The sequence below is a fragment of the Ambystoma mexicanum genome, chromosome 12, assembly GCF_040938575.1.
Source record: "Ambystoma mexicanum isolate Mex_15411 chromosome 12, UKY_AmexF1_1, whole genome shotgun sequence".
Taxonomy (NCBI): Eukaryota; Metazoa; Chordata; class Amphibia; order Caudata; family Ambystomatidae; genus Ambystoma; species Ambystoma mexicanum.
In genome coordinates this window covers 596,781,928-596,805,154 of record NC_090936.1, presented here as the reverse complement: position 1 = coordinate 596,805,154, position 23,227 = coordinate 596,781,928, and the positions used below count along the sequence as shown (strand labels likewise).

The 23,227-nt window shown below is 43.4% G+C and overlaps 1 protein-coding gene across 1 annotated transcript in view; it reads right to left on the bottom strand.

The window, feature by feature from the left end:
- LOC138513860 (Golgi membrane protein 1-like) overlaps positions 1–23,227 on the bottom strand; it is a 191,322-nt gene that overhangs the window by 77,396 nt on the left and 90,699 nt on the right. The window contains exon 3 of the mRNA XM_069628975.1: positions 15,354–15,533. Within this exon, the coding sequence (XP_069485076.1) occupies positions 15,354–15,533 (180 nt within the window). The remainder of the gene's footprint in view (positions 1–15,353; positions 15,534–23,227) is intronic.

Here is a 23,227-nt window from a genome sequence, read left to right as displayed (position 1 = left end):
ATAGTATGAGGGCTCTGGTGGAGGTGATGCAGTTGTCAGTGGTAAGGAATGGCCTGCAAGCATTGATCAGTTTGGTGGTGTAGGCTGTGGCCGATGCAATTGCATTTAGCTGCCTCGTTAGGGAGAGTGAGGAGTCTAGGTATACTCCTAAAGGTTTCTCGCTCTTTAGCTATCAAGATAATGTTTCCGTCAATAGTAAGGCTTTATAAGAGTCAGATAGGTTAATTAACCGAGCTTGTGTGCCAATGAGGAGTAGTTCTGTTTTATCGTCATTTAGGCATAGATCGTGTTGCGCCATCCACGCTTGGATGGTTTGGTACATTTGGCTTAGCGCTTTGGCGTAGGTGTCATAGTTGCCAGTGATGGGTAGGAGTATGTGGGTGTCATCCACGTAGTTGGTGTATGTGACACCCAATTTGTCTACGAGGTCAAATAGTGGCTTGGTGAAGATATTGTAGAGTGTTGGTGAGACACAAGAGCCTTGGGGCACTCCACAGGTGACTGGGGCTGGGGGGGCTGCCACGGTGGTTGGACAAGAAAGACTCTATCCATTTTATGGCTTTGGTCGAGAAGTGGGTAGCTAGGGCGAGGTGCTCGCACAGTATATTATGATTTACCAAGTCAAAGGCTGATGAGAGGTCAAGTAGGAGGAGGGTGGCCAAGTTACCCTTGTCTTTAATCTCATCCATTTGGATTTTGAGGTCCAGAAGGCCGGTTTCCATTCCGTGACCTGGGCGGAAGCCCGATTCACATAGACCAAGGAGGTTGTGAGTTTCCAAGTATTTTTGAATTTGCATGTAGGCCACTTTATTAAGTATTTTGAGGAGGAAGGGTACTGTTGTGATGGGGTGGTAGTTTGTGGGGACATTGGGGTCCAGTGAAGGCTTTTTGAGAAGTGGCAGTACCCATGGTTCTTTAAGGCTTTCTGGTACATTGCCTGGTGAGAATGAGTTGTTAATCAGCACTCTGATGAAGGGGGAAAGCTTTTCGGCCCAGTCTTTTATGAGAGAGGCTGGGACGATGTCTCCTTGACATCTGGTGAGTTTCAGGCCTTTGATGATTTTGGTGGTTTCAATGGTTGTTACAGGCGTCAATTTGAACCAGGTGGTGGGGCTCGGAGATCTGGGTTGCTGGTCGGTGGTCTGGACAGCCGGGGAAAATTTAAGCTCCTTTGCAGAGATTTTGGTTTGCAGTAAGGAGATTTTGCTGAGGAGGACGTTCTGGATGTTTTTACACCAGGATAGGTCTTCATAACGGTGGTCTGGTGGGTATTACACAAATTGACCTTTTACAATTGACCTTTTGCACAATTGACCTAATTATAGTGGTCCTAATTGACCTTCTGCACAATTGACCTTTATATTATTTTAGTTATTTTATATATGTATTGGGTTGCTTTTGGATTGTAAATAATATAAAGGGATTGGGTGGGGGGTAGCAGGGGTTTTTGGATTGGGTGGGTGGTTTGCGGGGGGTTTCTCCCGCATATATTTCCTAATTGACCTTCTAAATTAGGTCAATTCTCCTGAGGTCAATTCTCCAAAGGTCAATTATGAAAAGGTCAATTAGTATACAATGGTCTGGTGAGGGAGCTGGTGTTTCCAGTTCACGTAGGATAGCAAAGATCTCTCTCGTGCCTGAGTTTGCTTTTTCAATTCTCTCAATATAGGAGTTGCATTTGGATTGGAGAATAGCTTGTTTGTATTCTTTGGCTAGGGCATTGAAGTGCAGCTTGTTGTGATGAGAGGGTGTTTTATTCCAAGCACTCTCAGCGATTCTTTTTGTGGAGCGTAGGGTTTTGAGACTGGGGGTGTACCAGGAGTTTAGGTAGGTGTGCTCTTGGGTTGGGTTTACAGTTGCCCTGAGGTTTTACTATGTTGATGGCTTTTAGCGTGACCATAGTAGTAGGATCTGCATTCGTCTGTAGGCAGGCCGTTAGAGGTTGTAGCAAGGGGAGTACGTTGTGTGGCATGATGTTGCGTGAGTTTCTCAAGAGGGCGGCCGGGGCTGGTTGAGTCGGGATATCTAGTTGTGTTATATCATTAATGGAGAATAGGATGATATTATGGTCTGACCATGGGCACGGATTGTTAGCTAGTATGTTGTGTGAGAGTTGTGGTCTGCTAGCCAGTCTAATGTGCTGCCTTTATCATGCCTGGGATTGGATATTCGGTGGGAGAAGCCTTGTGATTCAATGGTATTTGCGAGGGCGAATGCCTGGGAATCCGAGGGGTCGTTTAGGCCTAGGTTGAAGTCTCCCATAATGATAATGATAATGTTGGAAGAGAGCTTGGTATTGGTTGAGAGGAGTTGTGTGATGTCTTCCTCAAAGGAGAGCAAAAGACCTGGGGGTCTGTAGATTAAATGGATCGTAAGGGTGGTTTCTCATGAAAAAACAACTGCACTATATTAGACCTGAATATAGTTATATTAGCAAATACCTTCTGAACCCTAGAAGCAGTCATGTCTCACCCCGCCTGATTTTTATTACATGACCTGAAATTGTATACCACAAAATGGTTCTCTGAGTGGCGCAGTGTACACTCAAACTTCCCTTCATTTAAAACAACTAACCTAGGGTTAGCAAGAAACATTACCAGGAGATGGACCAGCCGGATGGACCTGCCGCTTCCGGCTTCGATCATTTTGCATGTTTTTACAAATGGAGTTACTCATAGACTTTCTTTTTAAATCTTGGACAAACCCAATGTGTAACAATTACACAACTTCCGAGATATGGCGTTCTAGTATTTCTCTCCATTTGGAGGTTATTTTGGTATCACCAGCCCCTGGCCACCTTTACAGAAGGAGCATGATAAAAAATGTACACATGGGATTTTGAGCATTAATTCTTATTTAGAGGCCACATTAGTCTTTTTTTTTTTTATTTGGTTTGGGTTGGCTAATTAAATTAACCTTTCAAACATAATTACTTTTATACAAAACGCATACAATAAAAGGCAAGGTATGCCAATTCAACAATAAAACATCATACAATATCACATGTGATTAGCATGGTTGATCATATAATCGGAATAAAAAAAAAGCAATCAATTACTCACTTGGACAAATTGGGCATAGATGCTTATTTAGGAATTGAATAGTGGCTATTCTTACTGTGATCTTTGGAGTCGCAAATAGCTCATTCCATAATTCATCATTTGAGCGTCTTATATAGTGATGTCTTGTTAATTTATCAATAATGTCTTTTCTCTGCATTTTTAAAGCCGCACATTCTATTAAAAGATGTTTCAAACTTTCTTTGGTTAGTTTATCATTACAAAATCGACAGAATGAATCATCCAACTTAATGATGCCCCTTCTTACCAAAATTTGTTTGGTCGGCCATAGATTCATGCGGAACCTCAGTATTTGGTTTCTGAGTTTGTGAGAGGGGCATTTTAGTAAATAATCCGCGGTTTGGCGGAATTTTTTATGCCCAAACAGAGCTCTATCAAAATCTTTTAATTTTAGACAATCTTGTTGGGTTATATGCCAATCAAGTTGGTATAATTTAATTTTGGCTTTAGAGGGATTAATTAGTAGAGTGTCTAATGAGATATTTGCTTCCGTCAAATCGGACATAACCGCCGCTCTCCAACTTGATGGAAATATATGTACTGAACGTAGTAGATAGTCTGCCAGAATCTTAAGTATGCCATTACTCGCCAGGCCCAACACACATTTTCTGAATAAGCAGCATCTTTTCCACAAAGCATGTATATTTACTGATAGTATTCCCAACTCAAAGCGAAGCAATGCTGTTGGACTAGAGTTTGGGAGATTCAAGACTTTCTTCCAAAATTTTGCCTCGAATTTGTTCCAATAGCATGCCTCCACAGGTAACCAAGCCTCACATCCATAGGTAATAATGGGAAGTACCTTTTGCTGATAGAAGGTAAGAATATGCTTACATGAGAACTTACCATACTTATGTTGCAAAATTCTGGCTTGTGATATTAATGTGGTAAGTTTACCATTTAAACTGTCTCTTTGGGGCTTATTTGTGGGAGAGTTACTGAATATAACGCCCAGGTATTTGTATTCATTCACCACGTTCAACTTTTGTTTATTCAGAAACCAACAATACTGTTTCCTTAATCTTAACTTATGTCTCCCCAATTCCATCACTTGAGTTTTTTCCAAGTTCAAAGTAAGATTATTCTTGGTGACGTATTGATCTAATTTATCAAGCATGTTTTGTAGGCCGCTCGGCGTTTTCGAGACGAGGACTAAGTCATCTGCATACAAAAGCCATGCAATGATCTGGTTCCCTAGTTTAGGAGCATCATTCATTACAATATTGAATTCATTGCCTAAATCTAGAATAAACAAATTGAACAGTGTGGCCGCAAGGATACATCCTTGTTTCAGGCCTCGCTGGGTTAGAATCTCTTCAGATAGTAGCCCTTCTAGATTCAATTTAACTTTCATTGAAGTATTACAATGGAGTAAATATATCAAATATACAAGTGAAGAGGGACACCCAAATTTTAACAATTTCTCCAATAGCAGACTCCGATCTACGGAGTCAAACGCTACTCGAAAATCAACATAAGCAAGATAAATTGGTTGATTTCTTGATGCATACAGTTCTTTAATTGCATTAAGAGTCGTTATGTTAATGCTGGTGCCAAGACCTGCCACAAATCCAGTTTGAAATGGGTCTCGCCGATTCTCTTCTGACGCCCAGTTATTGAGCTCTCTCAGAATAATTCTACTAAAGATCTTACCCGGGGCGTCAAGAAGAGAAATCGGACGGTAACTCGCAGGGTTCGCTCGATCTCCCCTCTTATAGACTGGTACTGTAATGGCCTTACACCATGATGGAGGAACTGCTTGTTTAATTTGCACGGTTTGAAAAACATCATATAAAATTGATGCCCATAATTCCGGATTCTGTTTTAATACAAAATTTGACAGGCCATCTGGCCCGGGAGCTCTTGATGAACTCGCTTTGTTTATATAAAACAATACATATTCTCGATCAAACTTGATTTGAAAAGATGGATTGCTTAATTCTAGGTTTGGTTGTGAGATTTTTTTATTATTTGGAAGCTCATATATGTCAGTGAAATAGGTCACCCACTTCTTCTCCGACACACCATTAAGTTGAGTTGCTAGTTGAGTACCAGCTACTCCATTATTTGACAACTTCCAAATTTGCGATGTATTTTTGGTTTTAACCACCTGTAACCACTTTTCGCCATCATATTGGAACAAAGCTGCCTTGTTGCCCCGGACCCAATTCCTATAATTAGTCTTCAATTTGCGTAACGCAGATTCTCGATAGTGTACCGGTAGAAGGGCTATCTGCCTTTTCTGTTTTCTATACTGTGCTTTTCTCTCTCTGATGCCCTGATCAAATACATGGGTATGACACTTATTGCCCTTACCAAAACCTGCAGACAGAGTGGAGGCAAAAAGGTGCATTTTATCATGATAATTAGATGAGTCGGTACCTCTCGACAAACAGTGAAGGTCATTTGTTACACTAGCCGCAAAAGCGTTTAGTCCCTCGCTTGTCCATAATAGCCTGTTCCTTTGAGGATTTATAACCAGACCATTCAGTTGATACTGACAATAACGAGGTTCAATCATAACCTGGAGTAAAAACTCAGCCCTCAGCATCCAATGATCACTTACTGTAGTTGGAATTACCTTGAACTCAGATATTTTTTCAAATAGCTTTCGGTCAACATACATGTAATCAATTGTAGCATTTTGGCCCCCACAAGTCCAAGTATAAGATGGTGGATTGTCAGAATTAACTGCTCCATTTAGCATTATTAAATCCCAGGTGTCAATAAATACCAACCATTGGGAGACCCTATCCGTATTTCTTTTCTTAGTTGGTTCCAACAGATGTAAATTCAGGTCCCCTGCTAGTATCACATGCGCAATCTCTGTAGTGGTTATAGTATTTTCTATCAATGCATTCAAATCATTAAAAAAGGTAGATGTTATAATTGCAATTGGGTTCCAGTATATGTTTATAACAAGAAATGTCAGTTTATGAAACATTATTATGGAACATTGCAAATAGGGATTTGGGTTAGGACCATCCGAGATTGTATTTGTCGTGGACGTTTTAGTGATAATTGTCATCCCTGACATAGGTCTACCTTTTTGTCCCTTAATCGCTGGAGCCAAATGGACATAATGGTTGTCCCATGACAGTGGGGCAGTTAGCCATGTTTCCTGCATAAGAACTAAGTCACATTCTTCCAAACAACCACTCATATTATTTAGCAGGTGTTTATGGCCCCTGGTATTCCAGCTCATAACTACAAATTTCTGGGTTCGCACAACAGATTCACCTGTTCTTAGTTATGCTTTTCCACAACTACAACCCCTAGCTGAATTGCCATCATCACCAGTAACCTGACTAGTAGATTTGCAAGCAGTCTCAGACACCAGGGGTTCTTTTGTGGTTGGAATTAGGTTAAAACCCAGATCAAAAAGATCAGATTTAGCAGACGAAATAATGTTATAAATGACACGGGATCCCAACCACATACAGGACACCGTTGGATCGTTGTCATCCGGAAACTCTACTTGTACTACATCCCGGGAAGAGATGTCCTCTAAACTCGGCACATCCGAGAATATTTGCATTATACTTCGTCTATTCATGGTGTACTTCGGGAAGGAGCCCTCACGACAGCTAAGAAACAAGGCAAATAGCTGGGGGGGCATTTTGCTCTTAGATATTCCCTTGGAGCCAGGGCGACTCTGAATACTAGATGTTTCTATGGGCGGATAATGTTTGGTCTCTTCAACTGGAAATTTGAACGAAACCTTCTTAGAGGTGGATCTTTCATCAAAAGATTTTGCCAGATCAGACTGACTACAGCTCATTGCCTTCAGAGATGATTTAAGAGTCATTTGTTCTGAGGTCAGAGCAACTAGACAGTCTTTAATTGTAATTAAGATATTATTTTGTAGATTTTCTTGAGTATCAAAAGTCCGATCTGCTACTGGCAAAGCATTTCCAAATGGTGTTATTAGTTGATTATCAGAGGCCCTCCCAGTAATTATCTTCCCATCAATCTCTATTTCAGGCTTTTTTGCTGCTGGACTTAGGACCCTGGACAGTGGATAAGTCAAAGATGGTTCCGGATGAAATTGAGCCATATACTCATCCACTGCCTTTCTAAGATCTTGAGTGTTAGTTATTGAGTTGGATACTCTATCATCTTTCGATTGCTTTTTCTTCGGGGCCTTTAAAGCTGAATTCCGATCTGTCGCATTTATAGATTCGCTCTCAAGATCTTCCGCTATTTGCACCAGCTCATTTAGGGGAGCATGCGGGGGGATCACATGGAGGGGGTCCGAACCCCCACTCTTCACTCGTTGTCGCTCTTGTGATAAGTTCTGATATTTTTTTAAAATTGCATCAGAAGCTATCGAAGCGCCCCTATCCGGTTTAGACAAGGATTTAAAGAATTGTTTTGTTTTCCCACTCGAAGGTATTATCCTAGACTTCTGATTTTTTGATTTCTTCACATTTTCCTTCTGTTGATGGGCTAACCCTTTAGCATTTTTAGCAAATATTGTATATGCCCCTTTAGACTGCTGCTCGTCTCTTATTTTGGAGGCAATAGCATTAGGGACCTCAGGTTCCTCTTCACATAACACCACCTGGTCAAATATAGGTGCCAGTTTAGTCAGCTTCACAGTACCTTGACCCCTTGCGTCCTCACCAATGACATTGGCTGTTCCCACATAAGGGCTTGACTGTGACACCACAGATACCAGCCCCACCTCCTCTGCTATTATTTCTCGTATAATACCCTCAACAAAAGGCACCGCAGTCATAGACTTTTGCATAGTTTTCTCAACTCTAGATGAGCTCAATTTCCTGTCCACTTGATCACCAATATTATTACATGATGACACCAACTCACCTAACTGTTTAGAGAAGAATTCTATCTGATCAACATCATACTCTTGTTTCTGGGCCAAAGATAAACCAAAAGCCTTCTGTGACCTCAAGATAGTTTCAACATTATTTTGTAATGAGTTGATCTTTGAGTCTAAGACTTCAAATAATTTAGCGAGGGACATCGAAGCCATATTCATTGCTTCTAATGTTACAGGAGCTACTTTTTTTATTACCAAAGTCGGGCTTGCAGCTGAGCTATCACTATTTAGTCTCCTCGGAGTCGGTGGAATAAATGAGATGGAGCTTTCTGATTCTGAAATATCTCCATTTTTAAATAAAACAGGGGACTTAGAGAGGTCGGATTCGTCATCTTTGGCCACAAAACAAGAGTCCGATGACCCCAACTCTATAATTGCATTGTCTTCAACAGCAACACACTCTTGCTTCTGTATAGACAGAGGTGCTAAACTAACAACTCCTGAGCGAGCGTTCAACAGCATCATTGAGTCCGATAGAGAAATATTACAATGTTGCTCTCCCAGCTCATTACCAGCATTTGTGGCCTGGGTCAATCGTGGGCTCAGAGCAGGTTGCTGGATAGCGGAACCCGCTTGTTCATTATTGAGAGGGTGCGCCTCCACACTTGATACACTTAAATTATTACATTCAGCAGTTCGAGTCACAGGACATAGAGAACGACCAACATCAAATCCGTAGTCTCTCAGGTCACCTGCAACAAAGTCAAGTCGTGATCTTTTCTTCTTTGTTTGCATATCCAGAGGCGCACTTTTAACAAAAGGACGCGTCAATTTAGGGGTAAACGTTGGACTATCTCTTGAGGTAGACTCCAATAAGGCACGCACTCGTTCCGCACAAGGCATACCAGATCTAAGAGTGAACATAGTTGACACTTTCTTACTTCACAATAATGCCTCGCTTTGCTTTTTAAAAACTTTAAAACCAATATTGATAACTAATCGTGAAATACTTAAAACCTAGCTCTCCCACGATAACCGCGGTACCGCGGCGAAGCGGCAAAGCGGGACTTCACGGGACTTACACGGGTGCGCGCGCGCGGTGCGCGCGCCCCTGAGCTTATATAGCTCCGCCCAGCCCTTATTGCAGTTGAGCCTAAACAAGGAGAAAGGTATATTAAAATCGTGTTCTTAGCTTTGTAGCTAATTAGTCCTTCACACAAGCAATAGTTCTCTCTTTGTTTTTCACCTGCTGGGGCTTGTAGTCAAACTGTCACAAATCCAAGGATCCACAAAAGAAGCGCTGGAAACAGAGTCCGCGGCAAAGCGGGACTTCACGGGACTTACACGGGTGCGCGCGCGCGGTGCGCGCGCCCCTGAGCTTATATAGCTCCGCCCAGCCCTTATTGCAGTTGAGCCTAAACAAGGAGAAAGGTATATTAAAATCTTGTTCTTAGCTTTGTAGCTAATTAGTCCTTCACACAATCAATAGTTCTCTCTTTGTTTTTCACCTGCTGGGGCTTGTAGTCAAACTGTCACAAATCCAAGGATCCACAAAAGAAGCGCTGGAAACAGAGTCCGCGGCAAAGCGGGACTTCACGGGACTTACACGGGTGCGCGCGCGCGGTGCGCGCGCCCCTGAGCTTATATAGCTCCGCCCAGCCCTTATTGCAGTTGAGCCTAAACAAGGAGAAAGGTATATTAAAATCTTGTTCTTAGCTTTGTAGCTAATTAGTCCTTCACACAATCAATAGTTCTCTCTTTGTTTTTCACCTGCTGGGGCTTGTAGTCAAACTGTCACAAATCCAAGGATCCACAAAAGAAGCGCTGGAAACAGAGTCCGCGGCAAAGCGGGACTTCACGGGACTTACACGGGTGCCACATTAGGCTTCTTCTTTGTAGGGGTTTCCAATTAAATAAAATTTACAATAAGAAGCTCTTGAGTCATTCCAGGTCTAAAAAGTGACTATGGGATTCAATCTTCATTTATCCACACAGCACGTGTGTCCCATCTAAGACTTTCCCAGAGTTCGTATTGTTTGAGCTTTCTTAATCCTGACTGATAGTGTCAAGAACATGCCAGGAAGGCCAGGGTTATGGCAACGTGGATTTTGTGAGGCATACTTAGGAATTTTTAGGAATTTGGTAATGTCCTTCCAGTAGCCACTCAGTGCTTAGCCCCTAAATGAAGACGATTGCTTTGCACAGGGGACGTAGAGCAAAGTTTCCAAGAAGTGAGTTTAAATACCAAGGGCCCGATTCATGGAATTTTTTGCACAGTTCAAAGTGACTTTGCACTGCTGAAAGTTGACTTTGCACTACCGACACGAACCCTGATTCATGGAACTGTGCAAAGTGTATTTTTTACAGTGCCCAATCCGTGCAAAGTCCGTGCATAATAATTTTTGCAGAACAAAATGACTTTGCACCCACTTTGCACTGCAAAAATACACTTTGCACAGTTCCATGAATCAGGGTTTGCGTCGTAGTGCAAAGTCACTTAGTACAGTGCAAACAATTACATGAATCGGTCAAGACTCTTGACATTTGTTGTCCACATACATAATCAGAAGTTGGGGACTCTAAACCCCTTATTAATTCTGGGTGTCGGAATGTCTTCTATGATGTTTGAACTTTTTAAATCCTGAAATAAAACACGCTACTGCTGATTGGAGGTTGTTCATGTCTATTAGCTTGGGTGAACTGGGAACCAAAAGAGGACCTGGAAATAGTTTTCAAAGTGGCCCCTTATTAGACATGTTCAGCAAGCCCAACCATTTTCCTATGGGAAAATTTGGAATACCATACAAAAGCGGTCCAGGGTGCAGAGGCCCACCGGGAAATCTCCAGAGTTCCCTGTACGCTAGTCTAACCCTCATTATTAGCATGTGTAGGTTACTATTGACTTCTCACCCAATCAGAATATTCATAATGCAGTCAATAACTTATAGTATTAACTGTGTTGCAGACAATCTGACTTCAGAAGCAGCCGGGAATACCCAGAAAGCATTCCTCTGCATTCAAGAAACAGCAATGCAGTTTCCCAGCAACGTTTCTTTCAACAAGGCACTCAGTATAGATGCTAAGTGATGTAGGTGATGAGGTACCGTTGGCGGGTGCCTCTATAGTGTGCAATTCACATACTGATTAATGCAAATGTTTGCCATTGGGACTTTATATAGGCTTGTTAGTCACCCGCTAACATTACATTTCCTCATTGAAGCCCAGAGAAACGACCACTCCACATGATCACATGTTTCCTCAGCATCCAAAGAAGTCAGTGTGGGCGGGAGTCCCTCTATTTCTTCTGCATCCTCTATGGAGAAAGCTAGCATTTGTTTGTAAAAAAAAGATCTCTTTCCACCGTGAAACCTCAATTTTTGTGATTGAATTATTTCTTGTATGAGAGCAGAGGGTAACATTTGCTATGCTTTAATAATCGCTGATTAGTAATGAGATTGTTCGATGTAACAAACACATTTTTGGGTCTTTTTTTTTCTTTTACAAAGACAGAAATGTTTTCATCATCCAAGCCTGCAGGGAAAGTTAGACTTCCCCCATCCAAAATTAACATTGGTTTAGGAGCTCTCCCTGGGTACCCTTTGGGAGGCGATCGGGCCAGCTGCAGATCCACTATTTACACTTTGAATGGTGGCCCTTCCTTCAATTAGGTTGACTCGGCTGTTCAAGATGCTTGGTTAGTCCTCCACTAACCTGGGCAAATGAAGCGTATTCGTCTGCTAACAAGTCTCTACTGTTTGAGTCTGGTTGGGATCCTCATAACATGTCTAGAAGGCTGAGGCTGTGTCGCTATCTAGTGAACATTCGTGGCCATATTTGCTTGCGGTGCACTATATTCTGTTAGAGAGGGCTCACTGATTTTAAGCCACCCTAAACCTTGATTGTTCTCCTCACACTGGTGTACTCTGGCCTTCATTTATATTTGTAGGTTCTATGTTAGGCTCACTCTTTCAATATTTCCATTAAATTGCCGCTAACAGATGTTATTTCTCAGCCGGCCTCCTGTATCCCTGTTTCCTAGCTCAGCCGTGTTATGCAACGATTGACCTGTTTCTTGTGCTGCTCCCAGTGCGCATTTTCTTTTTGATTGGACAATAGTGATAGTGATAGTAATAGTATATTTGTAGCGCGCTCATACACATGTGTTTCAGAGCGCGACGAGGCAAGGGAGAGCAAAAAACAATGGAAAAGCTTGTTATTTTGCCTCTTATAAAAACTGGGAAAGTGTCCGCGGTGATTATGGGGTCTAAGTGAGTGGTAGAAAATGTAAAGTCTTCAGTTTATTTTAGTTTAATGGTTCCCTTAAATATTGGATCTTTAAGTAGTGGCCTATCTGTTGTCCACCTTTCATGGCCATGTGGTGGATTTATATCTTCAATTAGTGCTGCATGATCAAAATGAATCTTGGCTGGCTAGAAATATGTGACATGGCCCATCCACAATTAGATGTCAAAGGATACCCTATTCTGGAGTAAGATGTATTGCAGCAATAGTCAAATGTGTAGCTAAGGAGGTTCCTTTGCCAGATGTCTTGAAGATCTAAATGTTGGATTAGTCCCTTGACTGCTTTCTTGCCTGTTTGCATTTCTATTTATTGTGTTCTTAGTTATGGATCGATTTGATACATTACTGCCCTCTGTACCTGGTAGTTTGTACTGATTTAATTGAGGCAATTTGTTTAAAAAAAAATATTTGGCACAAATGTATCAACATTTCTGCCAGGAACTACTAGGACCGTTAGTCACTAAAAGTCATTAATTGTGATTTGCAATTGTGTAATAGTTTACAAGAATTTGACTGAATTCCGTCACTACCATTAGTTCGAATCTTTTCGATCAAATTGGGTACAAAAATTCCCAAAATGACACGCGGGGGTTGCAAGGGTGTCCCCCGCTCCTCATGTTCAGTATCTTCAGCCTCGGAGTTTGCGGGGGTGTCCCCTGCATCCTTGACATTGGGGGCGGGGACAAAAATTGCTCGGGCCCCCCTTTTTAATGAACGGTCAAAACAGGGGCCCGAGCAATTTCACTGCAAACAGTCCACTCGCAAACAAAACGTTTGCGGGCAGACAACCCAGATCTGTCTAAATCCTGTCCCCAGACTCTCATTTTATAACTCAAACACTAGGTGCCTTCTCTGTGATGTTGAAAAACTAAAACAAAAGTTTCCAGTTGAAAATCACAGTTCTCCAGGTCTTCTGATCCAATTTCAGATAAAACAACATAAACACAACATGTCTTTTCCATGAACCCAGTGTAGTAAAAATCTCTCTCTGCGGGGTCCGATCCCAGAGACATTTCAGTCTCCGACAGTCTAGGTGTTCAGGTGGATTTTTTACTTCTGTCTTGTCTCTTTGGCAGTTATTGGCTTCTTCTCGTCCTGGTGGTTTGTTTCCTCAAAAGACTTACTTCTGGGTCTCATGGATTTCAGTCGGTCTGGGTGGTATGCCTAAGCAGCAGCAAGAGGGATGGCTGAGGATCTCCAGGCTAAGCCCTAAACTTGCCACCAGCCTCTAGACCACCTAAGCAGGTCTGAAGGCTGGGTGTGCCTCTGAGTTCTTCCCTTTCGTTAAGGGAACTATCCTTGCTCCCCACCAGGCCACTTTCCTCTGCCTTCTTGTCACTGTGAAACATCCTCATTCCTAAGAGGACACCCCCTCCTACATCCCCTCCTTGTCTTTGTTCTACTTCTTTCGGACGCCCTGGCTTTATATCATGGGCATTTCACCCTCTGCACGTTCCTTGCCTCATTTTTCTCTCCCACTGAGGACAAGCCTGAATCTTCTCTCTACCTCCTCTGGTGTGTCCTTGGCTAATCCTCTCTTTATGTCTTCCTGAGGGGTTAACCTCTTCTTCCTCCATTCGTCTGGTTCTTCCTTCTACCCCTATGTTCTGCTCCACCTCCTCCACCTCCAGCTCTTTCTTCTGATTATTCTTCCCCTCCTTATTGTTCAGCTCTTCCTCACTCTCCTCACCATTGCTGCTGCACCCCCTCCCTTCTTATTAGTCACCTCCATCGTACTCTCCTCCTTTCCGTAGTTGGTTTCCCCACCTTGATCCACCATTTCTTTTGGGTTTCCTCTCTCCAGCCTCCTCCTATCTTTCCCATCTCCTTTCTGACTTCATCTCCCCAGTCTTTCCTCTTCTCCTCCAACTTTACCTCCTCCACTCAGTCCTTCCCCCTCTAGTCTCCTGCTCAGCTCTCCAGTGCCTTCGAAGTGATTGTTGTTTAATAGTCATTTAGATGCGCATACCAAGATGTGGAACTTGGCATGTGCTTTCTGAAGCGCACAAGAGTGCAATTTGCTCTAAAGCAGATTAGCGTATGCAATATCCTCCTAGGGAGGGTTACTTTAGTGACTTTTCAAAGATGTTCATCCACCAGCACTGGCGCCTGATATTAGAATTCCTAGGAAACGCTGTGCATGGATTATAAGTACATGTGGTTGGAGGTTGGACAGCTGCTCCCAATAAATTCCAGGTAACATGGAAGTCCCCTCTCCCTGGACTTAAAAACAAGTCACTCCTTCTCCGGTCACAGCCCATGCCTGGTTTGTGCTTCGCTCCATGCAATGGTTCTCAATGCCAGCTCGTGTCAAATTCACAATGATGGCCAATCTTCACCAGGGCAGATAGGGAAAGCGTACGGTCTACCATAGCTATAGAACCACCACCCACACAGGGCATGGGCACATTGGTGGAATTTCCAGGGTCCACTGGATGTGCCAACGTTCGAGCGTAGCACTTGAAGACAGCTTGTGTCTACGGCTTGTGTTGTGTCTACGATAAGCTGAGTCTACGGCTCAGCTTATCAAACTCTCTTTCACAGACTGACAGAATCCAAAAAGATCTAAAAAAAAAAAAAAAGCTTGGACAACCAGGCATCAAAACGCACTTCCCTCTGCTGTGTGCTACACAAGTTAGGCCACACTCGCTCACTTAACTCACTCAAAACAATGCTATCAGGCAAGTTCTTTAGAAACCTCTCCTCTTCCAAAGGGAAACCACAGACCGCGAGGATGGCCCAAAGCACTGACCGTTTCTTTGAGAAGCACTGTTTACGCCGCTCCATCTACAGAATCAAAATTCAGAGACTTTTTATGCAATCAATCCATTAAATCAGCACTGCAGCAGCCACATATCCCTACACATTCGGGAAAACCCTGTGAGAAATGGGGAGCATGTGGCCTACACACGCCCTTTTGTAATATGCTTAGTGTATTTATTATCATTACCGGAATGTTGGGTGAGCCATGGAACCCGAGGAACCTGCAGGTTCCAGGTTTGACGGTTGAACTGGGCTTTCAGGATGGGAGCGAGGCCTGTGTGGGGGCGTCATCCTACTGCCCTCCTGTTCACCGCCTATTCTTTGCCCTATAACTAATACACCACGTTTCTTTTATTCCTCCTGGCTCCTGTCTGATCCCTGGTCTGAGATGAGAGGCCAATCGGTGCCTCCAATACACCTACCTTCTCCATCTGGCAGCTACTGCTCAGCCTTTCCATCTGCTGGCGGACCATGGCATTCATTTGCTGCATCCTCTGGCCCTGCCTTCTCAGCTCCTTCTGGAAGTCCTCCTCTCGCCCATCATCTTCCTCTTCAACTTTGGACGCCTTGGAGATGTGCCTTTCCAGGAATGCAATCCGGTTCTGAAAGAAAAGTCATGTCAGTGCCAAAATATTCTCCAGAGAGAGAGAGAGAGATCGAGAGAGAGAGATCCTTTTTCGGTAAGACTTAAAAACTGTGTCATTTCACAATTCCAGCAAACATCACAATTCACAGCATTTTGTTTAGTAATGGTGCGGCACACAGGAGTGTCTGGCAGAGACTTGCGTGCATTATGACGTCATGAACGCTTAGCGCTCTCTTTGGAATGAGTGTCTCACAGGCGTTCTCCCCCTTTCCCTTGAGATTGCAGTAGCATAAGACGCAAGCAAGGCAGAGCTAGAGGGCACATACGCCCATCCACGAATGCACCTCGTTTTGCTTTCTGAAGCCAACCTCAGAATTTCCCAAAGATGAAATGAGTTGATCTGGTATCCACATAAGTCATATGGGCCTCATTACAAGTGTGCCGGTACAGTAACATACATATGATTAAAAAACTACTTATGCTTTATAGCTCTCCACCGCAGGATACACATAGTTGCAATGGCGTGGAAGTTAACTAGGTTTTCAGGGCCATTACAGCCCGTTCGGAGTCTGCACGGGAGGGCTGTAAAACTAGTAGGGCCCGCAGGACAGTTTGCATGTGTAGCAGCAGGCCCAGGGCTGCTAATAATGGGAGGAGAGGCAGGCTGCAGTGGCGTTGCCGGCGTGTCAATTTTTAATATTATTATTATTATGGTATTTATTGAGCGCGGACCGAACTTCTAGAAGCAACAGAGCGCTTCACAGAGGTATAGAAAAATACAGATGCTCAACGGAGTGGGGGCGGAGCATCAATGGAGCCGTGACGCACGTAGGCCATTATGCCGGAAGAGGAAGAGGAAGGAGACATGGGAGAAAGTTCATCCGCCCAGGGGCTGTGCCTAGAACGGAGCTGTGCGGCGTAGAGAAAGACAGGCTATATGATCTGGAGTGGGAATAGCCGCACACAAGTTGGCCCGGAGAGGTTTGGGGCTTTTCTGAAACCCTTGGCCAGTGGTGCAACAACCATTGCGCAAATGGGGGTTTAGCCCCCACCGCACCCCTGCCCTGAAATGTTGCGTTATGTTGACTTGACCTGGCTCGCCTACACCCGGAAGGACAGGACACTGATGATAAACGGTGCCTGAACTGTGCGGTTAACAAAGGGCCGGCAATAGCGACCGCAAAGCATTTCATTGTTCGCACCTGCATTGTATGCATACATTTTTAGGCAATTGAAATGGTGATGGGATGTAAACATTTGCATGTTAGGGGAGTGATCGTAAGGGCAGGAGGGGACAGGAGACAGCTCGCTCTCACAACAGTCCTTAAGTGTCTGGTTTCAGACGTGAGGGGAGAGATACGTGCTTTTAATATTGAAGCTTCGACAGAAGAATGTGCAAAGAAGATAGATGCCCCCACACAAGTAGGTTAGCCCCCCCACCCACAGCTGCTGAAGTTAGCCCCTCTCCCAACATTTGAAGGGAGACTCTGCAGGTCACTCCATGAGATAAGAATAGACTTTAGAAAGAGTATGTACTTCATTTAGGAAACCGCAGACATTTTGAATTGAAGTGTATATCATATCATATACTTCATACACTGCAAAGTGAAGGGTGCAACTCAAGTGGTATATCTAATTCAATGCAACGACTGGTGTGTGCATCATCTAGCAAACGCGGAGTGTGTATATCTTCTAGCAAATGCTGTGTTCTGCACCTCAGGAAGGAACGGAAGACTTGGTGGCCTAATTCATGGGGCATTTTTCAATTGGGTTGCACCATTATAAAACGCTTCTGTGAATCAGATGCTGGTTCGCTAACACCTTGTTTGACTGCTTAATCATTGACACCCCTTTTGTCCTCATAGGCTACCTCTTACCCCCCTGACCCTGCACGTGGCAGCCAAAACATGTGGAAAGGGCTGTGCATGTGGTGACAGGTGTTGGGGGTCCCCCCTGTGGTGTGGGCTGCCGGCAGGGCATGGCCAGGGGGTGACAGGCTGCCTGCGGGGCATGACCCGGGATGTTGGGTGGTCCCTTGTGGTGTGGGCTGCCTGCGGCTCATGGTCAGGGGTGTTTAGTGGTCCCTTGTGGTGTGTGCTGCCTGCGGGGCATGATCAGGGGTGTTGGGTGGTCCCCTGTAGTGTGTGTTTTAGATACCTCATACATAAATAAATATATTTAAAAAAACACTTTACAAAGTGAAGCATGTACTTATACAGTAAATGTTATGCAATGCAGTTATTTGCACCAGATAGTAAACCCAGCGGACTTCAGAATGAAGAGTGTGCCTCATCCAGCACACCTCATACTTAATAACCACATACTTTACACCTCACACACTGCAAGGTGTGCATACCTTGTAGTAAACTTCCTGCACTCCCAAATGAACTGTGCACCTTGTAAAGTAAATCTCGGAGACTGCAAAACCGATTGAAGATGACAGGACACATTCATTCAAAACACCAAAGTGTAGTGTGCATATCATAAAGTATTCCTCCTATAACGAAAAGGGAGGTGGGTACTTCTATGGAAAGCCTCAGTGGCATACTTGAGGACACGAAGCATGGACTCACGGGTACAGTTTGCAGAACTGTATGTTCAAGCATGTCAAAGTGGTCAGGATTGTGTCTCTTCTTTGGTCTCAAGTTTGATCTTTTCTGGGTGTGTCAAAAGTGTATTGTATGTAAGGTGCAGTTGTCCACTGCTATTTCCAGCATGCAATGTCTCTGCATATGACCCTTTTCTCACAGGTTTGAGAAAAGAGAACGCCTTTCTTCATCATGAAATGTGTTTGGCATGTGGCTCTTTCTCAGATGCCGGGGGAGTAGGTGACGCCCACTTTCAGCACACAGTATCTTTTGCACCCATTGAATGTTTCTCATTACGCTCTGGGACCTAGTGCTCATTTTCCCCAGCGTGCAGCATGGTCACCCAGTGAAGTTTTTTTTAGTCCGCTCTGGGAAATTGGATTCAGTTTCCAGGATGCAACATTGTCATCCAATGGTTGGTTCCTCTGTTTGGTTAGGGAGTTGGACTCAGTTTCCCAGCATGCATTGATGTGAATCAATGATTGCCTTTTCACTTTGTTTTGGGAGTGTGACGTGGATATACAGCAAATATCTCTCAGTCTGTTCTATGATTTAGTACCTATTTTCCCCAGCATGAAGCTTTGTCACACAACAGATGTATCTTTGTTCGGGAGATACTACTGCAGCTTCTGCCGGAGGACCTACTAGGTGCTTAGAAGAATGTTGATTCTATTGACACTACGAGTAACTGGGTATGTACAGTATGGTGTACAAACCTGGAAGGCATGAATAGGTTTTTTCTTGATTTGTTTTTTTCTTGGTTTGTTTGTACAGCAAATTTAAACCCCTGATGAAGGTTTACGTAAACAGGAGTATGCAACCGGTGTATAACAACACAATGATTTGCTTAGAAGGCTCCTGAGTCCTGTGGTCAGCATGCACTTTTCCAAACATATTTTAATGGCTATCGCAAAGTGTAGGCAGTGGACATCACTGCATTATACTCCTAGTGAGCATAAATGAAGCTAAGACGCATTGTTTGTCAAAACCTGCACGTCAGTAGATTCATATAATAGCTTGACCATAGTGAAGAGAGGGTCCTGAAGATGCCCCTCCCCACCCCCAGATTCATCGCAAGACGAACTTCAGGACAATGCTGACGTCATTAGTATTAGACACCACAACGTAGCAGCGTTAGTGAAAAGAAGCAGCTCCCAGCCAGATGGCAGCCCATCACCCAGGCAGAGGGATAACCAACTGACCAGGCTAGAACCTTCACTCACACATTCTAACACTCAGACATCAACACTCCACATGACCTCACAACATTCCTGCTTACCCAGGCAAGCCATACACAACATATCTCCTCCCTTTACATTGGCACATCACACACCACAAAGCTCTACACAACACACCTAGCCTCTTTCCATCGACTGACAACAACGCAAGACACAACACAACACACCTCCACACACACCAACATATGCCATTCACACCGACTCGCATGACCAGGGCAAGCACACAGTATGTGCACTAACACTCTGCCACTCACAGCATTCCCGATGCACTGGCCAGGCACACCGGGACCATCAACCAATGTCACTGGCACACTCTGGACCCTGAAAGGTGGAACAAGTCATTGATGAGCACACAGTGCAGACAAACACAACTGCCTGTGTGCACAAAAACACAATGAGCATAGCACAAGACCACGAGATCGAAGTACATGTGTGACCCTGCATGCCCAATACAACAGACATGCCCATACCAAATCCGGGACGCTACCACCCGACACACCTACCTCATTGAACCATGCATGACTACCATCACAGTCATGCTCCGTCCAAACTGGCGGTGCTACCACCAGACACAAGCATACATATGTTACCCATGCATGACTACTTCCACAGTCACACCCAGACCGAACTGGTGGCTCTTCCACCACCAAACACGCGTACGTTGCTTAACCATGCGCAACATCTACCTCAGTCACGCCCATACCATACTGGAAGCGCTACCCCCAGTCACCACACTATGTGGCATTACCTCCCAAATGCCCTTGTCATACCATTCCACATCCATAATGAAAACAAGGCTGAAGGCGCTACCCCCAGAAGCCACATTTGGAAGACACAACATGCTGACCTGGCATTCATACGCCATCAGCAACACCTAACTTACATATTCTGTATAAACTTCACCCAAGATCACCAAATACAAAGGAGGCGCTACCCCCACATAACCACACCTATACCATGAAGAACTGAAGAGGCTACCCCCTCATCAGATTGCACACACACTGCACTTTTCCAGCACAACTCATGCAGCAAAATGCAAAACATTCCCCAGTTGATACCCACTGGCAGACCAAAGTTATGAACTCCAATCCCAGCTCATCGTATCCATTTTCCATTGTTGCTTATGCATGTCACCAAATTTTGGGACTGGAAACCCACACTAATTTTTATTATTATTATTATTTTTATTTGAATTAGCTGAAATCAATCAACCTTTCAAAACTTTTATACATAAAACTAAACATCAGAATAGATAACTAAATAAAACATAAAAACATATCAATACAAATATGATCAAGTGCATTTCGATTTGCCTGACAACAGAGACATAGAAACAATTGGTATTAATACTTAAGGACTAAGCCAACAGAAATCAGATGACACACAAGGTAACATGTCTGTTTTCAGTCCTTTGTGCCAATGTCTAAATCGAGACTTCTTAAAAAATGAATAGTAGCAATTTGCAACGGCATGTGTGCGGACGAAAGAATTAACGACCAGCATTGATCAGGGTCTAACTCTCCCACATATTTACAATGGCGGGCGAAATGGGTCTCCCTTGCTGAACGTAAAGCAACACACGCTGTGATCAAGTGCTCTAATGTTTCATAAGTCCTTGAACTAAGACAAAAACGACAACAATTGTCTGAAACTGGTAAAAGCTTACGTCGCACCAAGACCTACTTTGTAGGCCATAGTTCAAATCGCAAACATAAAATTCCAGAGCGATACTGCACCGATGGAGCATGCATCAAGTATGGTGGTAATGTGCATGCTTTTTTTGGAGGCAATCTAGTTGCATTGCCATTTTTATATTGTAGACATTGGTCTAAAGTTTTAATCCATTCAACTTCATAGATTTTAGATTTTGCTTTGTCTGGGTTGGTAAGCAACTCATCAATTGATAAATTGGCCTCAGCTAAAGAATGGTATACTTTATGTGTCCATTCTAGGGCAAAGACGTGCTTTGTTGAAAAAACATAGTTAGCCAGAATTCTTAAAATAATATTTTGATTTGTGGATATCAGACATTTCCTGATTAGAGAACATGCCTGCCAGAGATGGAGCGCTCGAAGGGAAACCAGCCCCAGTTCATATCTTAACCAAACATTTGGAATGCATTGGGGAAGATGCAAAACCTGCTTCCAATAGGCCGCTTCCCATTTGTCAAATTGGAGATTGATGTTACTAGATAAGGTTTCCAATCCATATAAAAGACTTGGCACTATTTTCATATTCCAAAAAAACCCATGCTGAAAACTTGCCAAATTTGAACAAGAGGATTTTCGCCCAAGATATGGCTGTGGCTAGTTTCGCCTCGATTCGCTCCACTTGGCATTACTGTGACTTTCAAAGGACTTTCAAAGGACATACCCAAATAAATATACTGTGGGACAAAAATCAAAGGTATGCTATTAATCGACCAAATGAAGACAGCTTTGTGTACTCTTTTTGGGGAATACAACACTATTTGAGTTTTATCTGTATTAATCCGAAGTTCATTTTGTGTGATGTAGGAATGAAAACCAGCGAGCAATTTTTGGAGGCCTATTTGTGTTTTTGATATGAGTACCAGGTCGTCTGCATACAGTAATGCTTTTATTGGTTGATCAGTAAGTTTAGGTGAGTCTGAGATTATATTCTCAAAGACATATCGTACGTCATGTATGAAGTAGTTAAATATTGCAGACGCCAAAAGACAGCCTTGTTTCAGGCCACGTGTTGTTGGAATTGATCTCGATAAAAGACCTGCAAGGGATAGTCTGACTTGTATTGACGCGTCAGAATGTAAAGCTTGAATGATATCTTAAAGGACTGGTGGACAGCGGTCTCTGTTCAATATAGAGAGTAAAATCACTTGCGAGATGAAATCAAATTCTGCATTAAGATCGACAAAAGCAAAAAAGACAGGCTGTTTTAACTTCTGGCATTGATGTTTAATGGCATTCAAACATAATAAATTGATGTTGGTACCTAGACCTGCCACAAACCTCGTTTGAGATGGATCTCTAAGATGACATTTTTGGGTCCATAGATTGAAGTCTCTCAGGATGAGTTTGTCAAAATAAATTCCTGCGGCGTCTAGAAGTGCAATTGGACGATAATTACTAGGCAAACTACGATCCCCCTTTTTAAAGATTGGGATAATGATGGATGTTTGCCATGATGCTGGTACCCTTCTTGCTAATAGAATTTCCGGAATAATAGGTCTAGAATCTGTGCCAATTCTGTTGGATGTGTTTTGAACATTAGATTGTTGAGCCCATGAGGCCCAGCCGCTCGAGATGAGCTGGCCTGTAGTATGAAATCATAAATAATTTGTCCTGTAAATACTTCGTGCCAGGTAGCCGTTGAGCGAGGGACATGGGACATTCTGGTGTAGTGATCATCAGTATAGAGATCAGAGCAGAAGGAGACCCATTGCTGTTCTTGCACCCCATTGATCTGGGCATCGGCTTGCATGTTGGCGGAGTGATTTTTCAATAATTGCCACATGCCTGCCGAGTTTTTGTTTGTCATCGCTTGCCCCATGTGTTCACTATCTTTTTGGAACATGAGGGCTTTCCGACTTCTGATCCAATTCTTGTAGCGGCATTTAGCGTTTTTAAATTCTTCCCAATGCGTTCACGAGTTAGACTTCATAAGATTTTTCCAAAGCTGTCTATATTCAGCACGCCTTGCACGAAGTGCTGGATCAAAGGTGTGTGCATGTTGGATGACATTATTCCGCGGGATGATGATGGTATTAGTGAACGCTGTTAGTAAATCTGGGTATTCAATTGTAAGGTGCCCTGAGATATGATGATCTATATCTGATTGGAATGTGTCAAGATTACTTGGATTCCAGCGTATTCTAGATCTCAAGGTGTTAGTAACCATAGCCT